We start from the raw sequence: 21,466 nt of genomic DNA on the forward strand, positions 1-21,466 counted from the left end.
ACTATAAATGAGTAAGTTCAATAGTCCATGCCAATTCAAAACATAAATAGATCGGCATGTTGTTGGTCTGCATGATGGTAGAGTGGTATTGCAGGAGAAACTCAAGCTAAAAGCTATTTCCCACATGATACCCATCAAAGATGAGTTGTAATATTGATAGTCTTTGATCAGTAGCTTTTAGTGCCTTAAGATATACCTTTCTTATCTTCAAGTGTCACTGCCAGCCCCTTCCTGATGATAAGGTTGCATAGAAAGCATATCCTACACTAGCTAGTTCGTAAGCTTTTCACAGAAATGGCAGAAGTTGCTAATTTAGTATCAGCAAGAAATATTAAGCTTCCTTCTATAAACCCTGCAAACCCCAAATCCTCCAAAGTGGTGTATTCTCAGAGTTTCAGAATCAGAGGATCTTCGAAAAGAAACGACTACTCTCTGGTAAAGTACCCAACAACACCATGCTTGTGTAGCTGCTCCTAAACCGAAACTCCACACTATTTTCTTTCATCTATTCTGTAATTTCTTTCATGCATGCTTTCCTTTCTGTGCTGAGCAAACTAGTTCTTCACTCTCGAATGTACATGTGTGTACTCAACACGTCCACGTTGCATATTAGTTCAAGTTTAATTGTTTGAGATATATGGTCTGTACATATACAACGTACTCTTCTTGCCGGTTCTAAAACGGACCTGCGGACTTTGAATCTGCTGATCGAAATGCACGAGCTATATACTGGAACGATGCAAAGTCCGCATGTCCACTTTAGACATGCACAACACCTAGTCTATGTTTCTGATTCACAACCGGGAAATAAAACATTTCCATCATATTTTAGAAATCAATATGAACTTATATATGGTATCTTCTACTTGGGGTAACAAACACAGATTAACAAAAAGAACAGCAGGCGCAGTGTGATCAGAATATCAACAGCAGATGGGAGATGGCATGGGAATTGGGGCTGTGATTACCTTCTGTCCCTCCAAGACCTGCGTTTGGCAGATCTGATCGAAGATGATGACGGAAATACAAAGGATGCACAAGTTTCAGTCAACCTCTCCGTCCACAAGGTCCACTCCTAATTTCTTATCTAAATATCTAACTATCCATACTTGCAACTTCTACAACTTATTCAGGCCAAAAGAAATATATGGTATACATTATTCTTCCAATCGAAGAACATGGTCAACTAAAGAAACACAACCTAGCTGTATCAACAAAAGAAACAAAAAGAGTTAATGTCAACAAGAGTGTTCAGATAAAAACCATTGAGTAAATAGATTGCAAAATAATAACTAAGTATACAAATAGTGAGGGCAAAAACATTCATCGATGATCTCCTTCAGAGCTTTAATGCACCAATACAATTATGTAGACCAACTTCATGACTGGTTTCAATTACATGAAGTCAGCTTTTCTCTACAGGAAATCAATCTAAATTTATGTTTCTAAGCATAGAAGTTTGCATAATAATTACTAAGCGAAGTATATATTGTTTTAGCAGTATACTATGGTAATTAAGAGTATAGGTCACTGAAGTCTTTGAACTTGCAACATTTCCTCTAAAGCCTTCTCTCTGCTATCTATTGCTGTGATGCAAATCCCAACTGAATTTCGGCAATCTTTCTGTCTGGTTCAACCAGTTCTATCAATAACTAATTTTTCGTTCTGTTCACCAGCATGCTAGTTTTGGTTTCTCTGTTGATGGAAGGATTTTAACATCATTCACCAGAAAATGTAGCAACTGCTCTTCTCCGTACTGCAGAAAGGTACTTGGTGTTGCATATACCATCAGCTACTAACATTTGCATGAATTTTCTGTTAATTGTAATCATTTTTCATGAAAGTTGAAGGACAATTCGATCATGACTATTACTAGTTTAGAATTTTTGTAAAGTTAAAAAGTAATGATTGCATAGAGCATCAGGTAAATACATTTGTCCTCAAACTGTCATGATAGATTAGAGCATCAGGCAGTTTCCAGAAAAGGTCTGTAGTTTTCCAATCACTGCAATTTGAGTTATAGTACTCAAACTAGGATCTGACCGTAATCACCATTCTAGAACTGTAAACTGTACAGAACTAATCCTTTGTGATGGAACAGATTGACACACAGTTTAATGTGTGGGTTCTGTCGTCAAGCAGAGATGACAACACAATTCAACTGCCTGAAATCGGTGGTGACGATCCATCATTAAGTTTCTAAACTTTTTCTCTTCGTCTTCCACGCCAACTGCCCAACCAAGATAGTATCTTAACACAGCTGCTTCAACAGGTGATCTATGTGAAGCCTGGAAATGAAGCTGAACTTGATTCACTGGTACAAGACTCAATTCGGCTCGCCACCTCCATAAAAGTTAGTACAAACTATCCTAATGACAAGTCGAACTGTCTGAAAATAGAAAATTGCCCTACAATGCCTACTATTCATTTTTTGGATAATCCCTACATGCTAACATGCTGTTATACTTTTTATACACTAAAGGGTTGATGAACTGAGAGATGGTGTAATTTGCAGGATACTTGTTCAGAGCTGTGTGAAAAATCGTATCCCACTGTGCAGTGTAAGTATTCTTTTTCAGTCTTCCATCAGAAATTTTCATATAAAAAATAATAATAATAATAAGGCTATTTCCAATAAATTTCTGGTATGCAGATATTGGTGGAGAAAGAAAGGCTTCTATTGATAAAAGGTGGTCTAGACTCTTGGAACTCAAGAATTTGCGATAACATGTGCATTTAGAGATTACAAGTGCAGACAGTTCGAACAAAGGTTGGAGTAAACACCTCGCCAAACTGCAAGAAATATATTCTAGCCTCAGGTTTATGTCATTGTATATACTCGTCTATATAGTTTTGAGAATAAAAGAATTGAATGCTAAATAAGCTTATCTTCAGTAAAAGGTTGTTTCTGGTCTCAGTCTTCAGCATATAGTTCCTCAATTAGATAGTACCAGAGAAAATAGTTTGTCAGTGATCTGCCTAAGTTATATTACAAGGTATAATTCATAGCAAGACATGAATTTTGGGTCTACATCTCACGCCTTCCCCAAAAGTGTAGTCTTTTCTTAAGCTCCATTATTACTGCTGGAATCCTCACTACATTAGACCTGCTCAGATCATCCTCATCAAATCAGCAATGAAAAAGATTCAACGTAATGAAGCGAATCAGCTTCTGCCTCGCAGGGAAATGACCGACATTTGGAAGAATTTAGAATCACCTTCGCAATAAGAGCTTAACTGAACTCCGAAATCCAAACTCTGGACCTGACCCTAACACAGGACCCAGGTCCATATATCCTTTAGTGGGACATCTTGTCCTACAAAAAATGACAAGACAGAATAACTACAAAAAATGACAAGACAGAATAACATTTCAATCCAGTATAAATGTAATTACACTACCAATCACTGGATTGGATGATTCTAGTCCAATCCCATGTCTTGTCCTACCTGCGAAAAATGGAGTTTTGCAGTGTATATCCAGACTACTTGTCATTTTGCACTGTTTGAGATGGTAGAACCCAATCTCACACCGACATAAAGTTCAACCCATCAGACTGGATTAAATCTACCAGCTTTTGGTTGCTTGCACTCCACTCCTGTGTAGCAAGCACACTCCGAACTATCAAACTCCATGCCCATTGCATTCCACCAAAGCCAAGGGAGAAAAACAAAAGAGAATCATTCAGAATTTCACCGTGAAGATGCAGAGCCTAAGCATGTAGAAAATCCAACATCAGTTTAAACTACAAAGAAAGTTAGTAATAAGTCATGCAATTTCCTGTAAGAGTTTAAAGAAAAACGTTCAATAATCAAGAGCAATTCAAGAGAAAGACTACCAAGATAACATGCATTATGCCCATGCTATTTTTCAAAATTTTCTGATATAGGAAAAAAAAAAAATATATATATATATATATATATTATAATATATGCATTTTAACATCATCATCATGCGTGCAGCACATCTGCAATTTGAGTTGATGGTTTTCTGCGTAAAACCAAAGTAAAACCGTGTCATGATTCTGATGAAGATTACAAGAGTAAACATACTTAATCCCACAACTCAGTTATACCACGGGAGAAAATTCATTCTTTGAGCTTTTGCGACACGTAAAACAGTTTGGGTTCCATACATTTCAGACACAAAAAAGAATTCGATAATTTAATATTGCTTCATTCTTTATATGGACCATACAATCATATCCAGAACCTCAGGAGATATGGACCAACATCTTAATAATGAAGTGATTAGTAAAATGAAAATTGCCTTCGAAAAAAACATAAAAAATATTGAGCATCAACAAGCAAGCGAAAAGTCTATACTAGTTAACCCATAATCCAGTGAAAGAATAGCAAACAGAATATGCAGTTTCCTGTCACAAGTACAAAGCTGAAGAAGAGTTGAGTATTAATTTAGATGCATAATAAAATGCAGAATTACCTCAGCCGCTGATAACCTTCAGTCTATCCAACATATCCTTCAGACTTTCACCAGAAGCATTATCATGGCTAAACACCATAGTTCACAGCATTTTTGTAGTTAAGCAACAAGCTCAAGTACTTAAATAAAAAATAAAGCATATAGAGGGTTACCGTTTCAACTTCATAATGCTACACAAATTCAAGAGTGTAACTGGTCCAAAACAATCATCTACACTGTTTGCAGTTGTCAGGATTGAGTTCAATAGCTCAAATCCTTTAGTTCGATAGCATTGTGTTGCAGCCATAACTTGTACTTTAACTGATGAAACTCCTGAGCTTCAAAGAACACAAATCATGAAATGTTGCTAGTCAGCCAACTAGTAATCTAACTACTTTTAAGATAAAGTAAGAAACATATACAGATGTACATTTCATTATTTTATATTTCTACAAGACTGATTGAGAACTTTTTTCTGTTTTACTTTATCTAAATAAAGCTTTGCTGCTGAGGCAAAAGTTCGATAGCCTAAAAAAAGAAATTACAAGGAAACACAAAATATGAGACGGCAAACATATTCTGACTAGATGAATGAAACATCATTTGTCTAAATCTACTTATTTCGTACTAAACTTATAGAACTGCTAGAACCTTTCAAATGTTACAACAATAATCAGGTGATTTAGAGACAAAAGTGCAAGCAAATAAATTGGTTTTATGAAAAATAAAAATGTAGATGAAAACTAAGATTCAGAAAGTCTACTAGCCCTTTTGGTTCAATTCACTTCAAAAGCAATGGAAGGGTAAATACCTGCAGCTGCATGCACGATATATGGTGCCTCACTAAAGGTGATGGAAGCACCTACATAGATCAAGAGCCAGACTCTACCTCTTGCCCATATTAGAAACTATGTCCTTTACTAATTGACTAGCCTTTTGCAGCTCCCCTATCGAACAGAGTGAAGCAATTTCCTTATAGTAATAGTTGAAGTCATGAAACTGAGACCTCCTCCCTATAACATCATAAGTTTTTGCCACCTTCTCTACTTTCTTCTGACCAGAACACTGCATGTCCAAAACTGCATTGATGGAAGGCACAGATTCTGGGGCAACTGTTTTCGGAGCCTCTCTGTCACAAGGCTTCTGTAGCTTATGAGATGAATCCCGAATGGGGAAAAACATGGACGCGATTTCATTAAGCACAGTCACCGCTTCTTGGATACTTCCTTGCTCACATAGTGAAACAAGAAAACTTTCCAATGAATCTGTTTTGAGCTCAACGTCAACTTTATTTATAAGCTCCACAACAGACTGAGACTGAAGCATTTTTCTCAAGATACTTCTGGCTTCTTCCATCCTTCCCTTGGCACATAAACCTCTCATTAAATATAAGAAACCCAAAAAATCAGGTGATGTGCCATTTCTTTGGAACTCAATAAAGAAATTTAGGGCCCCTTCCATATCACCCTTTTGGCAAAAGCCATTGATGACAATACTAACAGTGAATGCATCAGGCCTAAGATTTTTCATCTCCAATTCACAAAGAAGGTTCAAGGCATCTTCCATATGTCCAATCTTGCAAAAACCATCAATAATAGAGTTATATACATGTGTATTTGGTTTAAACCCCTTGACGACCATTTTTTCAAATAATTGCTTTGCATCAAGCAGAAACCCCTCTCTACGTAGGGCATCAATCAATATAGCATATGTGATTTCTGACGGTACCAAATTAATTATCTCCAATGAATCAAATAGCCGAAATGCATCAACAAGGTGACCTTGGCGGCACAGACCATTTATAACTGAATTATAAGTGACAATATTCAAGGTGATTCCCTTAGTTTTAGCAAAACCACAGAGATCTAGTGCCTCACTAATATATCCTCCCTTGCAAAGGCCATCAACCATGAGCGAATAATCAAATGCATCTAGAACGGGTACACTATCTTCAGCCGCCATGAAAAGCTGATATGCAGCCAAAATTTTACCCCTCTTTATAAGTGTCTTGAACAGAGAAATAGGCAAGGTAATGGCTGTATGTCTGTCCTTGATCTTGTCTAAAAACCGGAGAGCATCATTGACATCCTTCAGGCACATGTGGTAAGCAAGGATCTGGCTTACTTTAGGTTCAACTAATCCATATTCTTTCAGGAAGATGTTTAAAATAGGCAGAGCTAGCCACTCTTTTCCATCATTAAGTAGCCCTTCCAAGATTGAATAGTAAGTTTTTCTCGTAGCAACTGACCCTTTCCTTCTCATCACTGCGTACACTTCAAATGCAGAATCATGAAACCCTCTCTTGCACAGGAAACTGATCGCACCATTGCTGATAACATCATATATACCTGGACTCAAATTTTCCACTCTAAGAACAAAGTCTAAAACTCCAGTCACGCTTTTTTGTTTATAAGTTGCCTTCAGAAGCATTTTGCAGATACCTTCATCCAAAGTTAAGCTTTTCTGGTCAAGTTCAATAAACACCTCCATGGCCATATCTACCATGCCCTGCTTGCAGAGCCAATTTATAATACAATTATAACATGCAACTGACGAAAGTGATGTCCTTCTAAATTCATCAAATATCTCCAGTGCCTCATCAATTCTACCAACTTTACAGTACCCATCAATCATTGTACAGTATGTAAAGGAATTTGCAGTCAAACCCTTCTCTGGCATTCCCTTGTACAGTAGGTAAGCATCCTCAAACGCCCCCACCATGAATAGTGCTTTAATAAGTATATTACACATGACAACATCTATAAACACTCCAGCTTCCTCCAATCTCCTCTTGGTTTCCAAAATCCCAGATATATTTTCTTCCTCAATATACCCGTGTAGCAATGTACCATATGTAATGGTATCTCCAGATACGCCTTTTGAGATCTTCTCAGCCTCGGCAGTCCTCCCAAATTTGCATAATCCATTAATTACTGTATTATATGTAACAATGCTTGGGTTTATCCCCTTCTGTTCCATTTCATCTAGCAGACGAAAAACACCATCGAGATCCCCCCTCATGCAAAACCCATTAATTAAAGTTGCATACATAAATTCATCAACTTCAATTCCCAAATCTTCAACCATCTTGAAAATAGCACACGCCTCCTCCAATTTTCCATTCTTGCAAAATCCCAACATGATGGCAGTGTATGTTATCAAACTGGGTTCTAGCCCATCTTCCCTCATTTTTTTCAATAAACCGCTTGCCTTTTCCACATCTCCAAGCTTCGAGAACCCATCTATAAGTATAGTATAGCTAACTATATCTGGTCTGATGCCTTTATCTAACATGTGTCTCTTCTTCCTAAACACCTCCATTAGAATCCCTTCCGAAATATAACCACAAATCCAACTACTATAGAACACAACATCGAATGCCAATCCTTCCTTCTCCATTTTACAAACTAAATCACAAACCTCACTAACTCTTCCTAATTTACAAAGAGCACCAACAAGTGCTGTATACACCACTATATTAGGCTGAAAAGCTCCAGCCTTTACGGCATTCTCAAAAAACTCAACAGCAATTTCTGGTTTCCCAATCTTACAAAACCCAGAAATCACTGAACTACAAACAAAATTGTTAAATGGGTAATTGATATTCTCATCAGTCATCAACTCCACAACCTCAATAGCCCTACTCATATCCCCCATAGAGCTAAATCTATAGATTAACGAGCATAAAGTGAAAGAAGAAGGAAAGGTACCATATTTCCTCAAGCAATCCCTTAATACCAACAAAGCCTTATCTGGGTCTTTCTTGTTGATAGTGTCCCACATGCGATTCCTCGGAAAGTTTGAAGCTTTGGCCATCTGGGTCCTCATGAAATGCTCTGCTTCTTCATATTTGTGCAGTTTTAGGAGAGCCCGTGTGAGAATTGAGCGAGTTTGGGAGTTGCCTTTGATTTGGTTGGACTCCATTTGAGAGAAGAAGTTGAGAACTGTGTTGAATCTGCGAGAGTGTGAAAGGAAGAGAAGGAATTGGATGATGGAATTGAGAGTAGGAGTGAAGCCACGTTTGAGTAGGGTTTGAAGAGGTGAATGTTTTGGAGGATTGTTAGATGAAGATGATGAAGACAAGGATCGGCTGGGTTTGGTGTGGAAGAGCCAAGAGGAAAGCCTAGGCATTGTTTGTGGGCTTTTTTAATTTGGGGAACGTTGTTCTTCTGGTTTTAATTTATACCAGACCACTTTTGTTCATGGTGATTTCTGACATAAAAATGGTTTGGAATGGCCAAGATTGCCGTGTACTAAACCGTCATGTATATAAATTTTTTTGGATTATTCATGTCCCAACTTCATTAGCCTCTAAGATCATATCTTCAAGACTTCAACGGTGGTGTCAAAATCCACAGTAAAGCTTAACAAAAGTAGGTTGAGGACTTGACCCGAAAGTATTTAGAATGATAGGTCGAGGATTTGTCCCTTCCTTTATGTGGCTGGTTATTTTTTCTGTTTGCTACCATGGAAGATTAATCATACTGTTTCAGCTCATGACCTTTAACATAGAGATTGTTTAGTATCTACTACATAGGTTTGCTAGGTAGTTTCGCAGGATTGCCCCGAAGGCGGATCAAGTTCATATTGTTGTACTTACTCTCAAGTTGTGATCAATAAAATTGTTAACGTCCTTAGATAAAAAATAAAAAACACTTTGTATAATAATAATAACCAACTATTACAATTATGGGAGATTTCGATGATAGACAATAAGTCCACACACTCCTTCCTACCCACATACATGCGATTACATGACCATGAACCAAAAATGGTCCAAATGTAACCTATTTCGAACCCCATCCAGAAGCCTTGATACCTCTTTACAGCTAACCTCAAGAAGAGACACCCCTAGCAAGCACTATACACCAAATCTGCCAGCATATATGCAGGGGCAACCTCCCCATTACATTGATAACAAGAAAACACTGATGTTAAAATTGATAGTCCTTAGACATGACACCAACCATGGCCCTATCAAAGCCACCAATGACACTAAACTACCAACACTTAAAACCCTCGCCCAAAGGGGAGGGACGACAAACAACACCAAAACCAAAAACCAAACAAAAAAACCAAAAAAGCAAATAGACCCCTATCTAGGCCTAAGGAGAGCCTAAGCCCACCACCAAGCCCATTAGATGTCATGGAAAATGATGTCCATGAACTGTAGCCAGGAGCCACCGCTAAACAATGAACCACCGCGCTGCGCCGTTGCCACCAATCTCGGTGGGCATCAGAAAAGGTTCACCGGCCTCAGTTCCCAACGCTGAACCACATATGTCCTTCCAAGTCCCGCAGCTATCTACCTGTAACAAGAAAGCCCCACCAAACTGGGGAAGCTGGTCCGGCGGCCCATCCCCGCCATTAAACCACCGCCTCTCCAGCGCTCCTCCAAACCTAGGTCGCCATTCCTCCCTGACGAATCAAGATCCATGGCAGAGCTTATTGACAACGTTGCCAGCAGCATCTCAGCATGCAATCTGATAACAACACAATTCTTTCCTTCCACCGCCATCAAACCAAAGGAGCCTGACCGCCAACTGGCCACCAGCAGATCTCATTTGACAACGCCGTCAACAGACGCGTCGTCAGACGGAGAGGAGAAAAATTTTTCGAAACCCTAGAGTCTCCAAAGTTTATGGAGAGACTATTTAGTACTTTAGGAGTTCTTATAGGTAACAACTCAAAATTAATTAAATATGTATGGGTTGGAGAGAAAATAGAACGAAACTGTCAAATTCCACATCATCACAAGTCACATTTAAAATAGAACAAAAAAAAAAAAAATTAACCTTAATGTTGGAGATGCTCTACTAAAAATGTTCAAGGCCATGACTTTAGTAGTTTACACACATTAGTGGTTTGAGTATTGATTATTGAACCCGCAAGAGATAATTTTTTTTTTTTTGAATAAAAGGGCTGGTGCAACTGTCCTCAAGCCTTGATGAATGAAATTGTCGAATACAAAAATTGGGAAGGGGGGGGGGGACATGAAGCAAAAATTTGTACAATAAACATATACTCAACCAAACACCAACTACCAAAGAGTATTACTCTAATGACAACTTTATTTGCTTTTAAACAACGGTGACATACTGGAAAGATCACTCGGTATGTAACACGTTTACATATCCTAATGTATAATAATTCAGCTTTCCAGCTATGTTGGTGCTGGAAGTTAGATCTGACGACACTTAGCTTCACCCTACCACTAGGCGGCAACGACCATTTGATGAAGCAAGAAACTCGATACGTACCTAGAGCAGACAAGGCACATGGGTGCCAACACCGGCACAAAGCCCATCAAACCCGACCATATACTAGCATAAACTTATTGCTCGCAAAATGCACAACATAACTAAATAACAACCCTTATTACTAGCCCAAATTTGGACCATTAGATGCTTCCTGGCTAACCACAACGGCTGTGTCGTCCTTCCATGCTTGCCACTGCACCACTGGTGTTTGCAACTACCGCATCGGCATCGAGCTTCGACCATCGGCAGTCGGTTTCCACCCGACACCACGCATCATCGGCAACATTAACACGTAGATCCGGATTGAAACTCCAAGTCACATCGTGATCAAAATCAAAGAGCCCTCGTTCTGCACCAATTAGGAATCCCTCAATCTGATCCACGTTCTTGATGTCGCCAGATGCCACTTCAATTGTAAATCCTGATCCACATTCAGCCATAAGGGACCAACCAATCAACCTTCCAATCCAACTCTTCAAGTCTGAGCCACATTTATTGAAAAACTCACCCGTTCGGCCGTAAACATCAATCGTGGGCTAGGCTAGATGTTAAGACCCACCCCAAATTTCACCCTGAAACCCGAAGTAAATTTTGTGGGGACCACCTCCAAGGAAACTTTACCGAAAATTCGGCATAACCTCCCTTGAAAATGGACAACCCTTCCTAAGAAAACCTGCATACACTTCTGATAAACCAAATCCAACCTTAAACTCCTAGAGCCTTTATGCTAGGGGTGGGTTCGGTTTTGTTCGGTTCGGTTTTCACCTAAAACCGAAAACCAAACCGGATAAAAAATTCGGTTCGATTTAGTATTTTTTGAGACCTTGAACCGGAAACCAAACCAAATCGTGGTTCGGTTCGGTTTCGGTTTTTTTTTTGTTTTTCTTCTTCTTTTTTTTTAAAAAAATTAATTTTTCTTAAAATTTTTATGTTTTTAGCTTAGTAAAATATTACCGTACTTTAGGTCTTTTTTCTTCTTCCATTATTTGTTTTTATAAACACATATAATATATCAATAAAATTTATGATAATGATTCTCCAACAATCTATAAAAATGTAACCAAAGAGATACTTTAAAAGTTTAATACTAAATAATTTCGAAAGTATTGGAAATTGACCACACTAGCACACCATGATACCATAATTTTAAAACTTCTAAATTTATCTTAAACACAAAATATAGACTCCATAATTTAAAGTCCATCCAAATTAATTCCGAATTTTTAAGTTTAAAAATCATAAATTTGAATAAAGAAGAGAAAAATAAATTAAATATTATAGTTCATCATCTAAAGCTCGCAAGAATAAGGTCTTCGATTTTAAAGGTAACATATCACTCCCTATATTTCGCATACACAACACCTAGAACATTTCTATATGTACAGAAAATGAAAATAAAAAGCAAAATATTAGAAAAGATAAACATATAATTATATAGAACATAAAACCTAAAATCATATTCTTCAAATCAAATATTTAAAAAGAAAATAAAGACAAAAAACGACGTCGTTGTAGAGGGATTCGGTTTTTCGGTTCGGTTCGGTTTTTCGAAGGCCGAAACCAAAAACCAAACCAAACTAATTTGGTTCGGTTCGGTTTTCTTAGTTCGGTTTGGTTTTTTCCGGTTTCGGTTTGGTTTTCGGCTTGGTTTTTTTCGGTTTTCGGTTTCAAAATTCCACCCCTACTTCATGCTCCCCCAAATCACAACATCTCCCAATTATTTAAATATCTACACAAATCTCATATCCAACCATTTATAGATTCAGAGCAACACTAATAGGAAGAAAGGAAACATAATAAATTAACAAGCGGAAGCTATATGATGACTATGCCTCATCCCCATGTACGCCCGACCTCAACTATGCAATCCTGCAACTGAGCATTTTAAAACGAAGGGCCCAGAGGGAAACATTTGAAACCGTTAGAGTGAGTGGACAAAAACATAAATTTAATGAAAATATTTATGCTTTCCCAATTTACATTTCCATAGAAAATATGCTGCATGCGACAGCTCAAAAACACTCAACACAAAAACTGGCAATTTCATGACTAGCTCCAGCCGGTCTCCAAAGCTCAATAAAATACAGCCTCTCAGGCTAAAATAAAATATGTATGTATTACACTCGTCATATCCCTTATATGAATTTTCTTGAAACAACAAAGACAAATAGAAAATTCACACAAGGCCTACGACGCTTGCGTCTAACGCTCACGTCGCACCATAATGGTATTTACCTCATTATGGTGGAAAAAACGGTGTATAAATATATACGCGTCATATCCCTATATAATATTATATTATAATTATTATATTATATAGGGCTACGACGATTGCGTCTAACGCTCACGTCGCACCATTAATGGAATTTTTACCTCAGTATGGTGGAAAAGCACGTATAGATAGCTAGCATTCCTTCATATACATATTATTCTCATAATCATCCAATTATGGTATATTATATATATATATATATATACTCACCGAAATTCTCAATTTCGGTTATTCTCCAACAATAATGAAAATTGCCAATTATCATAAAAAGCAATATGCACACGACTCCACCGAAAATCTCATTTTCGGTAACTTTCCAAATCACACGATAGCCATTAAAAATGAGAACATTTACTTCTGAAAATGACTTCGCGAAAATAAACAATTCCACAAATTGATATTCAATAAAATCAATCACTTAATATAGAATCACCGCATGCATATATTTTAAAACAAAAGTCCACTCACAACTTTAGGCCTAAGCCTGACGTCGATCCGAGGCCTCTTCCACTCGAGCCTCCTCACGTCCTGATCCAAACATATAATTAATTTCCCAACTAAAAATCCAATATTTACACAAAATAGGCAAAATTAACCGAGAGCCATAAACACGCTCATCATTGCCTAACTTCGATATTCTTAAATCGAAATGACCCAAACTTTAATACCATACTTGGCAGCCGTAATTACAACCTCCACAGAACAACGACTTAAATCCTACGACCGGAATCTATATTATTTAACCGCCAAAAATACTAAACTTCGGAAATTCCCAAACCTATCAAAAACTCATCCAAAAATTCCATAACTCACATCAATAAACTCCCCTTAATATTCCACACTTAAAACTATACAAAACTCCCAAACAGCGGCGGCCGGAGGCCGATTCCGGCGACCTCCAATGCCTAAGAAAATTTGACAGAATAATCTCCTCATCATGCTCTACAACTTTCCTAACTAGCACAACACCCAATTCTAAGCCTAACTAGGCCAATCGAATGAAAACACACTAGAAAACCCTAGAGCTTCCACTCACCGGTTCTCCTTACCTAGACCACGAGAGGGCGAGCTCTTTGGAGGGATTACTGCACGGGAGGAGAGCTTCACAACGAGCCAAGACTCGCCGGCTATGGCGGCCGGAGGAGGGAGCTCCGGCAAGAGGACAACCGGCTTTCAAGGAGGACTTCCTCCGTTCGGCGGGGTTGCAGCGTCGCTCACCAGCCCAGGAAGGCGGCGGGGAGGACGACGAACCGTGCTGGAGTGGTGCGGCGTCCCTGCTTGGCCGGACGGCGGCGGCGGGCGCTGGTCTTCCGGCGAAGTGAGAGAGAGCTCGAGAGAAGAAAAACCGGGGAAAGAAAAGAGAGAAGGAGAAAAAGAGGAGAAGAAGAGAAGAAAAAGAGAGGAGAAAATGGGTTTGGGCCTCACACCAACCTGGCCCAACACTACAATTAAACCCAACTCCACCATTAAAACACCCCAAAAATAAATACCCTAATAAAAATTACCTTTTATTAGCTAAAATTTACCATTTTTACCGTCGTCATATTTTTCTCCTACGAATAATCCTCCTAAAATAACCGTCCCCAAAACCCCTCTAGGGACCAATTAAACTATAACCTCAATGACGGAGACGGTAAAATTCTTATTATAATCAAGCTAGTAAATAAGGTAAATATTTTAGGGTCGGGATGTGACACTAGAGGCCATTGTCGGCGCTGAGGCATAGCTGGACAGGCCCGACCACCCAAGATGGTGGGATCGAGAGAGAGCACTACTCTAGGGTTTTTTCTAGAGAGAGACGGCTGGTTTTTGGTAGCTTAGATCCTGAATTAGGTCTAGATTTCGCAAGAGACAAATTATAGACAATAGAAAATAGCTTTTGATAGAGAAATTAATGTAATTTGATGACTTAAACTTGACATTCTGGATCAATCTCGCACTTTATGCAAAACATGAATTCTCTTCTCTAAACCTTACATCTAACATGATTTCCAAACAAGAATTAGAATTCTAACAATACAACCTGTAATGAAGCGAAATATGACCCTTGACCCCATGACGAGATTAGAGCTAACAACAAAGTTAGGGAATCAAGCAGATAGAAGACTTTTATTACTCACAGCTAACCGTCAATCAAATAACACGGGAAACACAAGCGCAAGCAGTTAGGAAATCAAGTAATTTGTATTTACATACCCTTTTTAACATCCCTCTATATAAAGTGGATGGATGGATGGATCGTATGAACGATATACAATCTCATTTTCTCATTTTCCTATTTTACTATAGATATAAATCTCAAATATATTACAAAATCATTAAACATCCATTTTTATAAAGAAAACTAAAAATATTTCTATTCATTTATTATAAAAATGAAAAATATTTCTAAAACTGTATTGCCAAAAGTTGCCCATTTTTTATATCCATATAAATTTCGGTTTTCATTATTTTTACAATGAAAGACAATTGAAGATTTTGAATAGCAAATTCTTAATAAATTTATTTTTAATAATTTATGCAAATTATTCATTATGTTCTCACTTCATGCAAAACATGAATTATCTTCTCTAAACTTTACGTCTAACATGATTTCGAAACAAGAATTAGAAATCTAACAATTCAACCTATAATGAACGGAACATGACCCCTTTGACGGGATTAAAGCTAACAACAGAGTTAGGGAATCAAGCAGCCAGAAGACTTTTATTACTCGATCATAGCTAACCACCAATCAAATAACATAGGAAAACGCAGTGCGCAATCAGTTAGGGAATCAAGAATTTGAATTACTTACCTTTTTTAACATCCCTCTATATAAAGGGGATGGATGGATCGTATGAACGATATATATTCTCATTTTCCTATTTTACAATAAATATAAATCTCTAAATATATTCAAAATCATTACATATCCATTTATATAAAGAAAGCTAAAAATATTTCTATCCATTTGTAATAATAATGAAAAGTATTTCTAAACCTGTATTGCCAAAAGTTGCCCATTTTTTATATCCATATAAATTTCGGTTTTCATTATTTTTACAATAAAAGAGAATTGAATATTTTGAATAGCAAATTCTTAATAAATTTATTTTTAATAATTTATGCAAATTATTCATTATGTTTTCACTTTATGCAAAACATGAATTATCTTCTCTAAACTTTACGTCTTAACATGATTTCGAAACAAGAATTAGAAATCTAACAATTCCACCTATAATGAAACGGAACGTGACCCCCTTGACGGGATTAAAGCTAACAACAGAGTTAGGGAATCAAGCAGCTGGAAGATTTTTATTACTCGATCACAGCTAACCACCAATCAAATAACACAGGAAAACGCAGTGCACAATCAGTTAGGGAATCAAGTAATTTGAATTACTTACCTTTTTTAACATCCCTCTATATAAAGGGGATGGATGGATCGTATGAACGATATACATTCTCATTTTCTCATTTTCTTATTTTACAATAGATATAAATCTCTAAATATGTTCAAAATCATTACACATCCATTTATATAAAGAAAGCTAAAAATATTTCTATCCATTTATAATAATAATGAAAAGTATTTCTAAAACTGTATTGCCAAAAGTTGCCCATTTTTTATATCCATATAAGTTTCAGATTTCATTATTTTTATAATAAAAGAGAATTGAATATTTTGAATAGAAAATTCTTAATAAATAAATATCAAATTATTATTTGAATATTTTTACAATAAAAGAGAATATTTTAACAATCAATTAGGGAATCAAATTTCAGTTTTCATTATTTTTACAATAAAAGAGAATTGAATATTTTGAATAGCAAATTAATAAATTTTGGATTATTTTTAAAGCTCTGTTAGAAGTCACATTCTATGTACTAAAATTCTTATAAAATGTTTGTTTGAGATGTGCTCAAAATATTGAATCATCATCAAAACAACACAATGAAGCTTTCTAAAACTTACTGCTTTGTGTTATTCTCTATTCTCCTTCTTTCCACCAACGCTATTGGTGATCATGTTTCTTTTGATAAGCCATCTCTTAACAGTTTGAACTTTCTTGAGTCATCACCATTGGATGTTTTAAGATGCATACCAACAGGTCCAAATCCTACCCAATCTCCTGAAACACCGCCTACACTGCATTTATCAGATGTCTTAAGACGTGTACCAACAGGTCCAAGTCCTACAAAATCTCTTGGAACACCGCCTGCATTGTCTTTATCAAATGTCTTAAGACGCGTACCAACAGATCCAAGTCCTACACAATCTCCTGGAACACCGCCTGCATTGTCTTTATCAGATGTCTTAAGACGTGTACCAACAGGTTCAAGTCCTACACAATCTCCTGAAACACCGCCTACATTGCCTTTATCAGATGCTTCAGATGATTACTCTACAGTCAAACGTTACGAGCGTAAGACAACACATACCATAACCAATTATGGTGATATATTGAGGCTTGTGCCTAAGGGTCCGAATCCAATGCAAACTCCTGGGACACCTCCATCACCGTCATTGAATATGTTACGACGTGTACCAATGGGTCCAAATCCTATGCAATCTCCTGGAACACCTCCATCATCGCCATTGAACATGTTACGACGCGTACCAAAAGGTCCAAATCCTATGCAATCTCCTGGGACACCTCCATCACCGCCGTTGAATACGTTACGGCACGTACCAAAGGGTCCAAATCCTATACAATCTCCTCAGACACCCCCATCGCTGCCCTTAATATAAACTTTATATGATTCTTCTGTAACTTAAGGTTTTAAAAAAACATATATTCAATAATTATGATGATATCTTAAGGGTGTGTCTTAGGGTACACAACTCTTAAGAATCTCTACTATTATTAAATAATTATACTTGTTGCCTCAACTTTCACCAATATATGTTACCATACGCGATTGTGAAGATGAACATTCAGTTGCCAGTTCTTTGTGCTTTTAGTGATTTTTTATAAAAGCTATTCTCAAACTTAATTATGTGATGCATTTGTTATATTAGTGAAAGTGGAACGTCATTGTTAGAAACTTCTTTGAGTTTCACATATTTATGTTTTTATACTTTGTTTGATTTTCTGTGATTAAAACCAAACACCTTAAAGGTGGTTAAGTTAGGACAATATCAATGCAATATTGATCCGCTGTTTAACAAAATCAACGGAATTAAGTGATGCAGCCACAAAGAATGGTATGTTATGATACTTTGCACTGACCACAAGAGTGTAGGTACCTATCTTGTTACCGGTGTCACCTAAATTAGGATAAAAAGAAATTAGCTATGCAACCAGTAGATCTAGAATGGTAAAGAAGTTGAGGAGTTTCAGTTACCATTCGAAGCCACACGAATCTGCTCCAACAACAACAGCGTTCACCTTCCCATCCTTCATCTTTCATTTTTGATCCGATCAATTAAACGTCCATAATAAAAGTACATTTTCTTTGACCTCGGGTTCTTACCTTCTGAGTTGAAATCTGCTATAAGAGTGGTGGGTATGTTGTCATGCACCAACTCATACGCTGTGAGTCTTGGTCCCTGCAACAAGTTCACAAGTATAAATCAATAACATTCAAAAGGTGAACCACTTTCATACCATATAATAAGACAATTAACACCACACCACAGCAAGTTCCCCATCACGTTCAGATGCATGTAAAATCTCTTAAAACAAGATGGAACTCTTTCACAACATTCTTTTCGTATCATCACCTTCTTTTTTTCTTCTTTTTTTGATCGAAAAATAATAATGCATTCATAAGTAAGAACTTATATCAGCGGAGTATACAGTAGCCTCATTAACCCTCACAAAACGGAAGGAAGAGTACCACACTTCATATATACGACAAAATCAACTACTAGTTTCATGAACTAAGATCGGAGAAAACCAATCTGGCACCAGCCTCCACCAATTTGTAGGAAAAGGTAAGTTTAAAGCCTCCCTAGCAACTCAGTGTGTTGCGTTATTACAACTTCTGGGGACATATCCCCAACTACTAAATTGAAAAGACTTAATAGCACCTTCGCTTCGTCAACCAGGCCTCCATCAATACTGAAATCCTCCTCTATCGCATTCAAGGCTGCAAAAACATTTTTAGCATCACCCTCCACCAAAATATGTGAGAAACCTGCTTGTGCACAAAAATAGAGACCATCATACAAAGCAATAACTTCACAAGTTCGTCGTATCATCACCTTCTTGATAGTAAAATTGATGACATATAACAAGTGCCACATTATATTTAGTATAATTTTTTGGTGTCTCAAACATTTTCATTGTGTTTTTTAGTGATTAGATGGTGCCAATGCCCTTTCCCCTCGGCTACGACTAGAGTAAACTTTGGACAAAGACATCACATGTGAGTCATCAGAAAAATACAACGAATTCATGAACCTTTGTCACCTTTCTAAAGACCAAACAAAAGCTCATGGAATAAGATGGGAAAGTGATATCTATTTTTTGTTGACTGGGTCAATAAATTAGTACATGATCATCATGAATTACAGTAGTTCAAAACCGAGACTCAGTCATTCTATGTCAATTATAAACTTAGGCAAATCAAAGAAATAAACTTAGGCAAGAGAAGCACGATCAGTAACTAATCAGGTGGTATAAACTCGATCAATATAGTAGAGGATCGATTTTCTATTACCCCTTCCGCACGCTTAGTTTGTTTCAATGGAATGGATGACTTAAACTAATAGTTTCCCATTTAACTAAAGTATTTCAATGTTTCTTCGGAATCAAATTCTCAGTCCAAAAGAGAATATATGATAAGATACACACTCTGAGATGGGTCAACTACAAAAGTTAAACTGAATTTGATGTGGTAAATAAATGAGAGTTTGTTGTAGCTTAGGTCACTTTCCCTCAAGCCAAAGGTAATCCAATCCTTCTCTTCAGGCCATGACATCTACCTTGTGCTAACCTAATATCGACAACTACCAAAAACAAGAAGATGATCTGTTTGTTTGGGCAATGACATCTACCTTCTTTTAACCTAATGACATTTACCAAATAAAACAAGCAAGATCATCTGCATGTACTTCTAGGCAATGAACCTCAAAACTTAATCTGGGTGACTTGAGGTAATATATAGCTTCCCAGATTTATATATACAACTTGACACATTCCACTGTGCAAGAATAGTATTTATAAGAAAATGTAATCTATTTGTAGTTGGGCAGCTAAAGGTTGTTCATTCAAGACATTACCTACACACAAAGTCCACTACAAAATATTTTGAATTAATTCTTCTCAACTCCTATCCATATATGCCCCCTATATATATATATATATATATAGGGATTCCAATGATGAGGAGCCCTCTATAAATATATATATATATATGTATATATATAATCAACACCTTCTTCCTTCTTTACTTCTCTCTAGTCTCTGTACCATCAACATTCAAAATATGGGTGCTTGCTTGTCTTGCATACCAAAGCCAGAAGAAACCCAGGCCAATGTGCGCGTGGTTCATCTCAACGGCTACGTAGAAGAGTTCGAGCAGCCAGTTTCGGTTGGTGAGCTTACCGGAAGGCCGCCGAAGCACTTTGTGTGCACACCAACGCAGCTCCTCTCAACTGGCTACAAGCCATTGAAGCAGGACACTCTTCTTCAGCAAGGACAAATCTACTTCCTGCTGCCCTACTCTGCATTACAGAGCGATGCTTCTCCCATGGACTTGGCTGCCGTGGTCCGGAAGCTAACGGCTTTGGGAAGAAGTGGTAGTAAGAGGAGTAATGAAGGGTTGGGAAGGTCTGGCTCGTCGAGGTCCGGTCAGATGAGTCCTATGCATTGCTCTAGTCCTGTTTGGAGTAACTATTCGTCGTCGCCGGGGAGAAATAGTCCGGGCCGGTTTGTGGAGCCGGAGGGTAGCCCTAGTCGGATGGAGATGTACGGTGCGCAGAGGTCTACAAGAGCAAGGTCATGGAAGCCACTGTTGGATACTATATCGGAGAGACAGTTGAATCGGAGAACGGAGTCGGATTTGCAGGAGAAGCATGTCGAGGCTGCCAAGTATCTAAAGTAAATTGGATGAAAAGGTATATGCATGGTCAGTTTTCAAAAGTATATAGTAGTTGTGGTAAGAAAGAAATGAATGGTGTTTGGTTTTCATTTTCTGAATGTAATGGGAGTTTTTGTTATGGGAAAATTATACAGAAAAGCTTCACTTGATTTGGGGTTTTGATGGTTTGTAAATTTCTGTCAGCATATGATCATGGCCAGTGAACTGGTTTTTCAAGTTCCTACTGTGATGTGATTTCTGCTAATTATTCACAAACCTCATTCGTTTTCAAAAGTTTTTCCTTTTAGTAAAGAGGAGAAGACTAGCTATTTGCAAGTATTCTTCAACCAACCATTTACGCAGAAAGTAGTGTTGAGACGCCCCTTGGATTAGTTTGGAAGTTTTCTTCCTTTCTTTTGTGGGATATTGGTTAGTTAGCCTTGGAGGCACCTTCTGTTCTAATAAACATGATTAGACAATTTAGGAGTAGACTTCTTC

The 21,466-nt window shown here is 37.4% G+C and overlaps 2 protein-coding genes across 2 annotated transcripts; one reads left to right on the forward strand and one right to left on the reverse strand.

Moving 5' to 3' along the window:
* Nucleotides 1-294: 294 nt before the first annotated feature.
* On the forward strand, nucleotides 295-2,893 carry LOC101290944. Its single transcript, XM_004296432.1, has 7 exons — nucleotides 295-435; nucleotides 885-1,067; nucleotides 1,677-1,766; nucleotides 2,102-2,190; nucleotides 2,272-2,353; nucleotides 2,516-2,561; nucleotides 2,654-2,893. The coding sequence occupies exons 1-7, from the start codon at nucleotides 295-297 to the stop codon at nucleotides 2,725-2,727; spliced, it is 705 nt and encodes a 234-aa protein (XP_004296480.1). The 3' UTR covers nucleotides 2,728-2,893.
* A 1,703-nt stretch (nucleotides 2,894-4,596) lies between these two features.
* Nucleotides 4,597-8,569, reverse strand: LOC101291228 (pentatricopeptide repeat-containing protein At5g57250, mitochondrial-like). The gene is made up of 3 exons (XM_004296433.1): nucleotides 6,672-8,569; nucleotides 5,235-6,467; nucleotides 4,597-4,756 (listed from the first exon to the last, which is right to left on the reverse strand). Exons 1-2 carry the CDS (start codon nucleotides 8,552-8,554, stop codon nucleotides 5,309-5,311), a joined length of 3,042 nt encoding a protein of 1,013 aa, XP_004296481.1. The 5' UTR covers nucleotides 8,555-8,569; the 3' UTR covers nucleotides 4,597-4,756; nucleotides 5,235-5,308.
* Between the last annotated feature and the right edge of the window lie 12,897 nt (nucleotides 8,570-21,466).

Source organism: Fragaria vesca, linkage group LG4 (genome assembly GCF_000184155.1).
Source record: "Fragaria vesca subsp. vesca linkage group LG4, FraVesHawaii_1.0, whole genome shotgun sequence".
Classification (NCBI taxonomy): domain Eukaryota; kingdom Viridiplantae; phylum Streptophyta; class Magnoliopsida; order Rosales; family Rosaceae; genus Fragaria; species Fragaria vesca.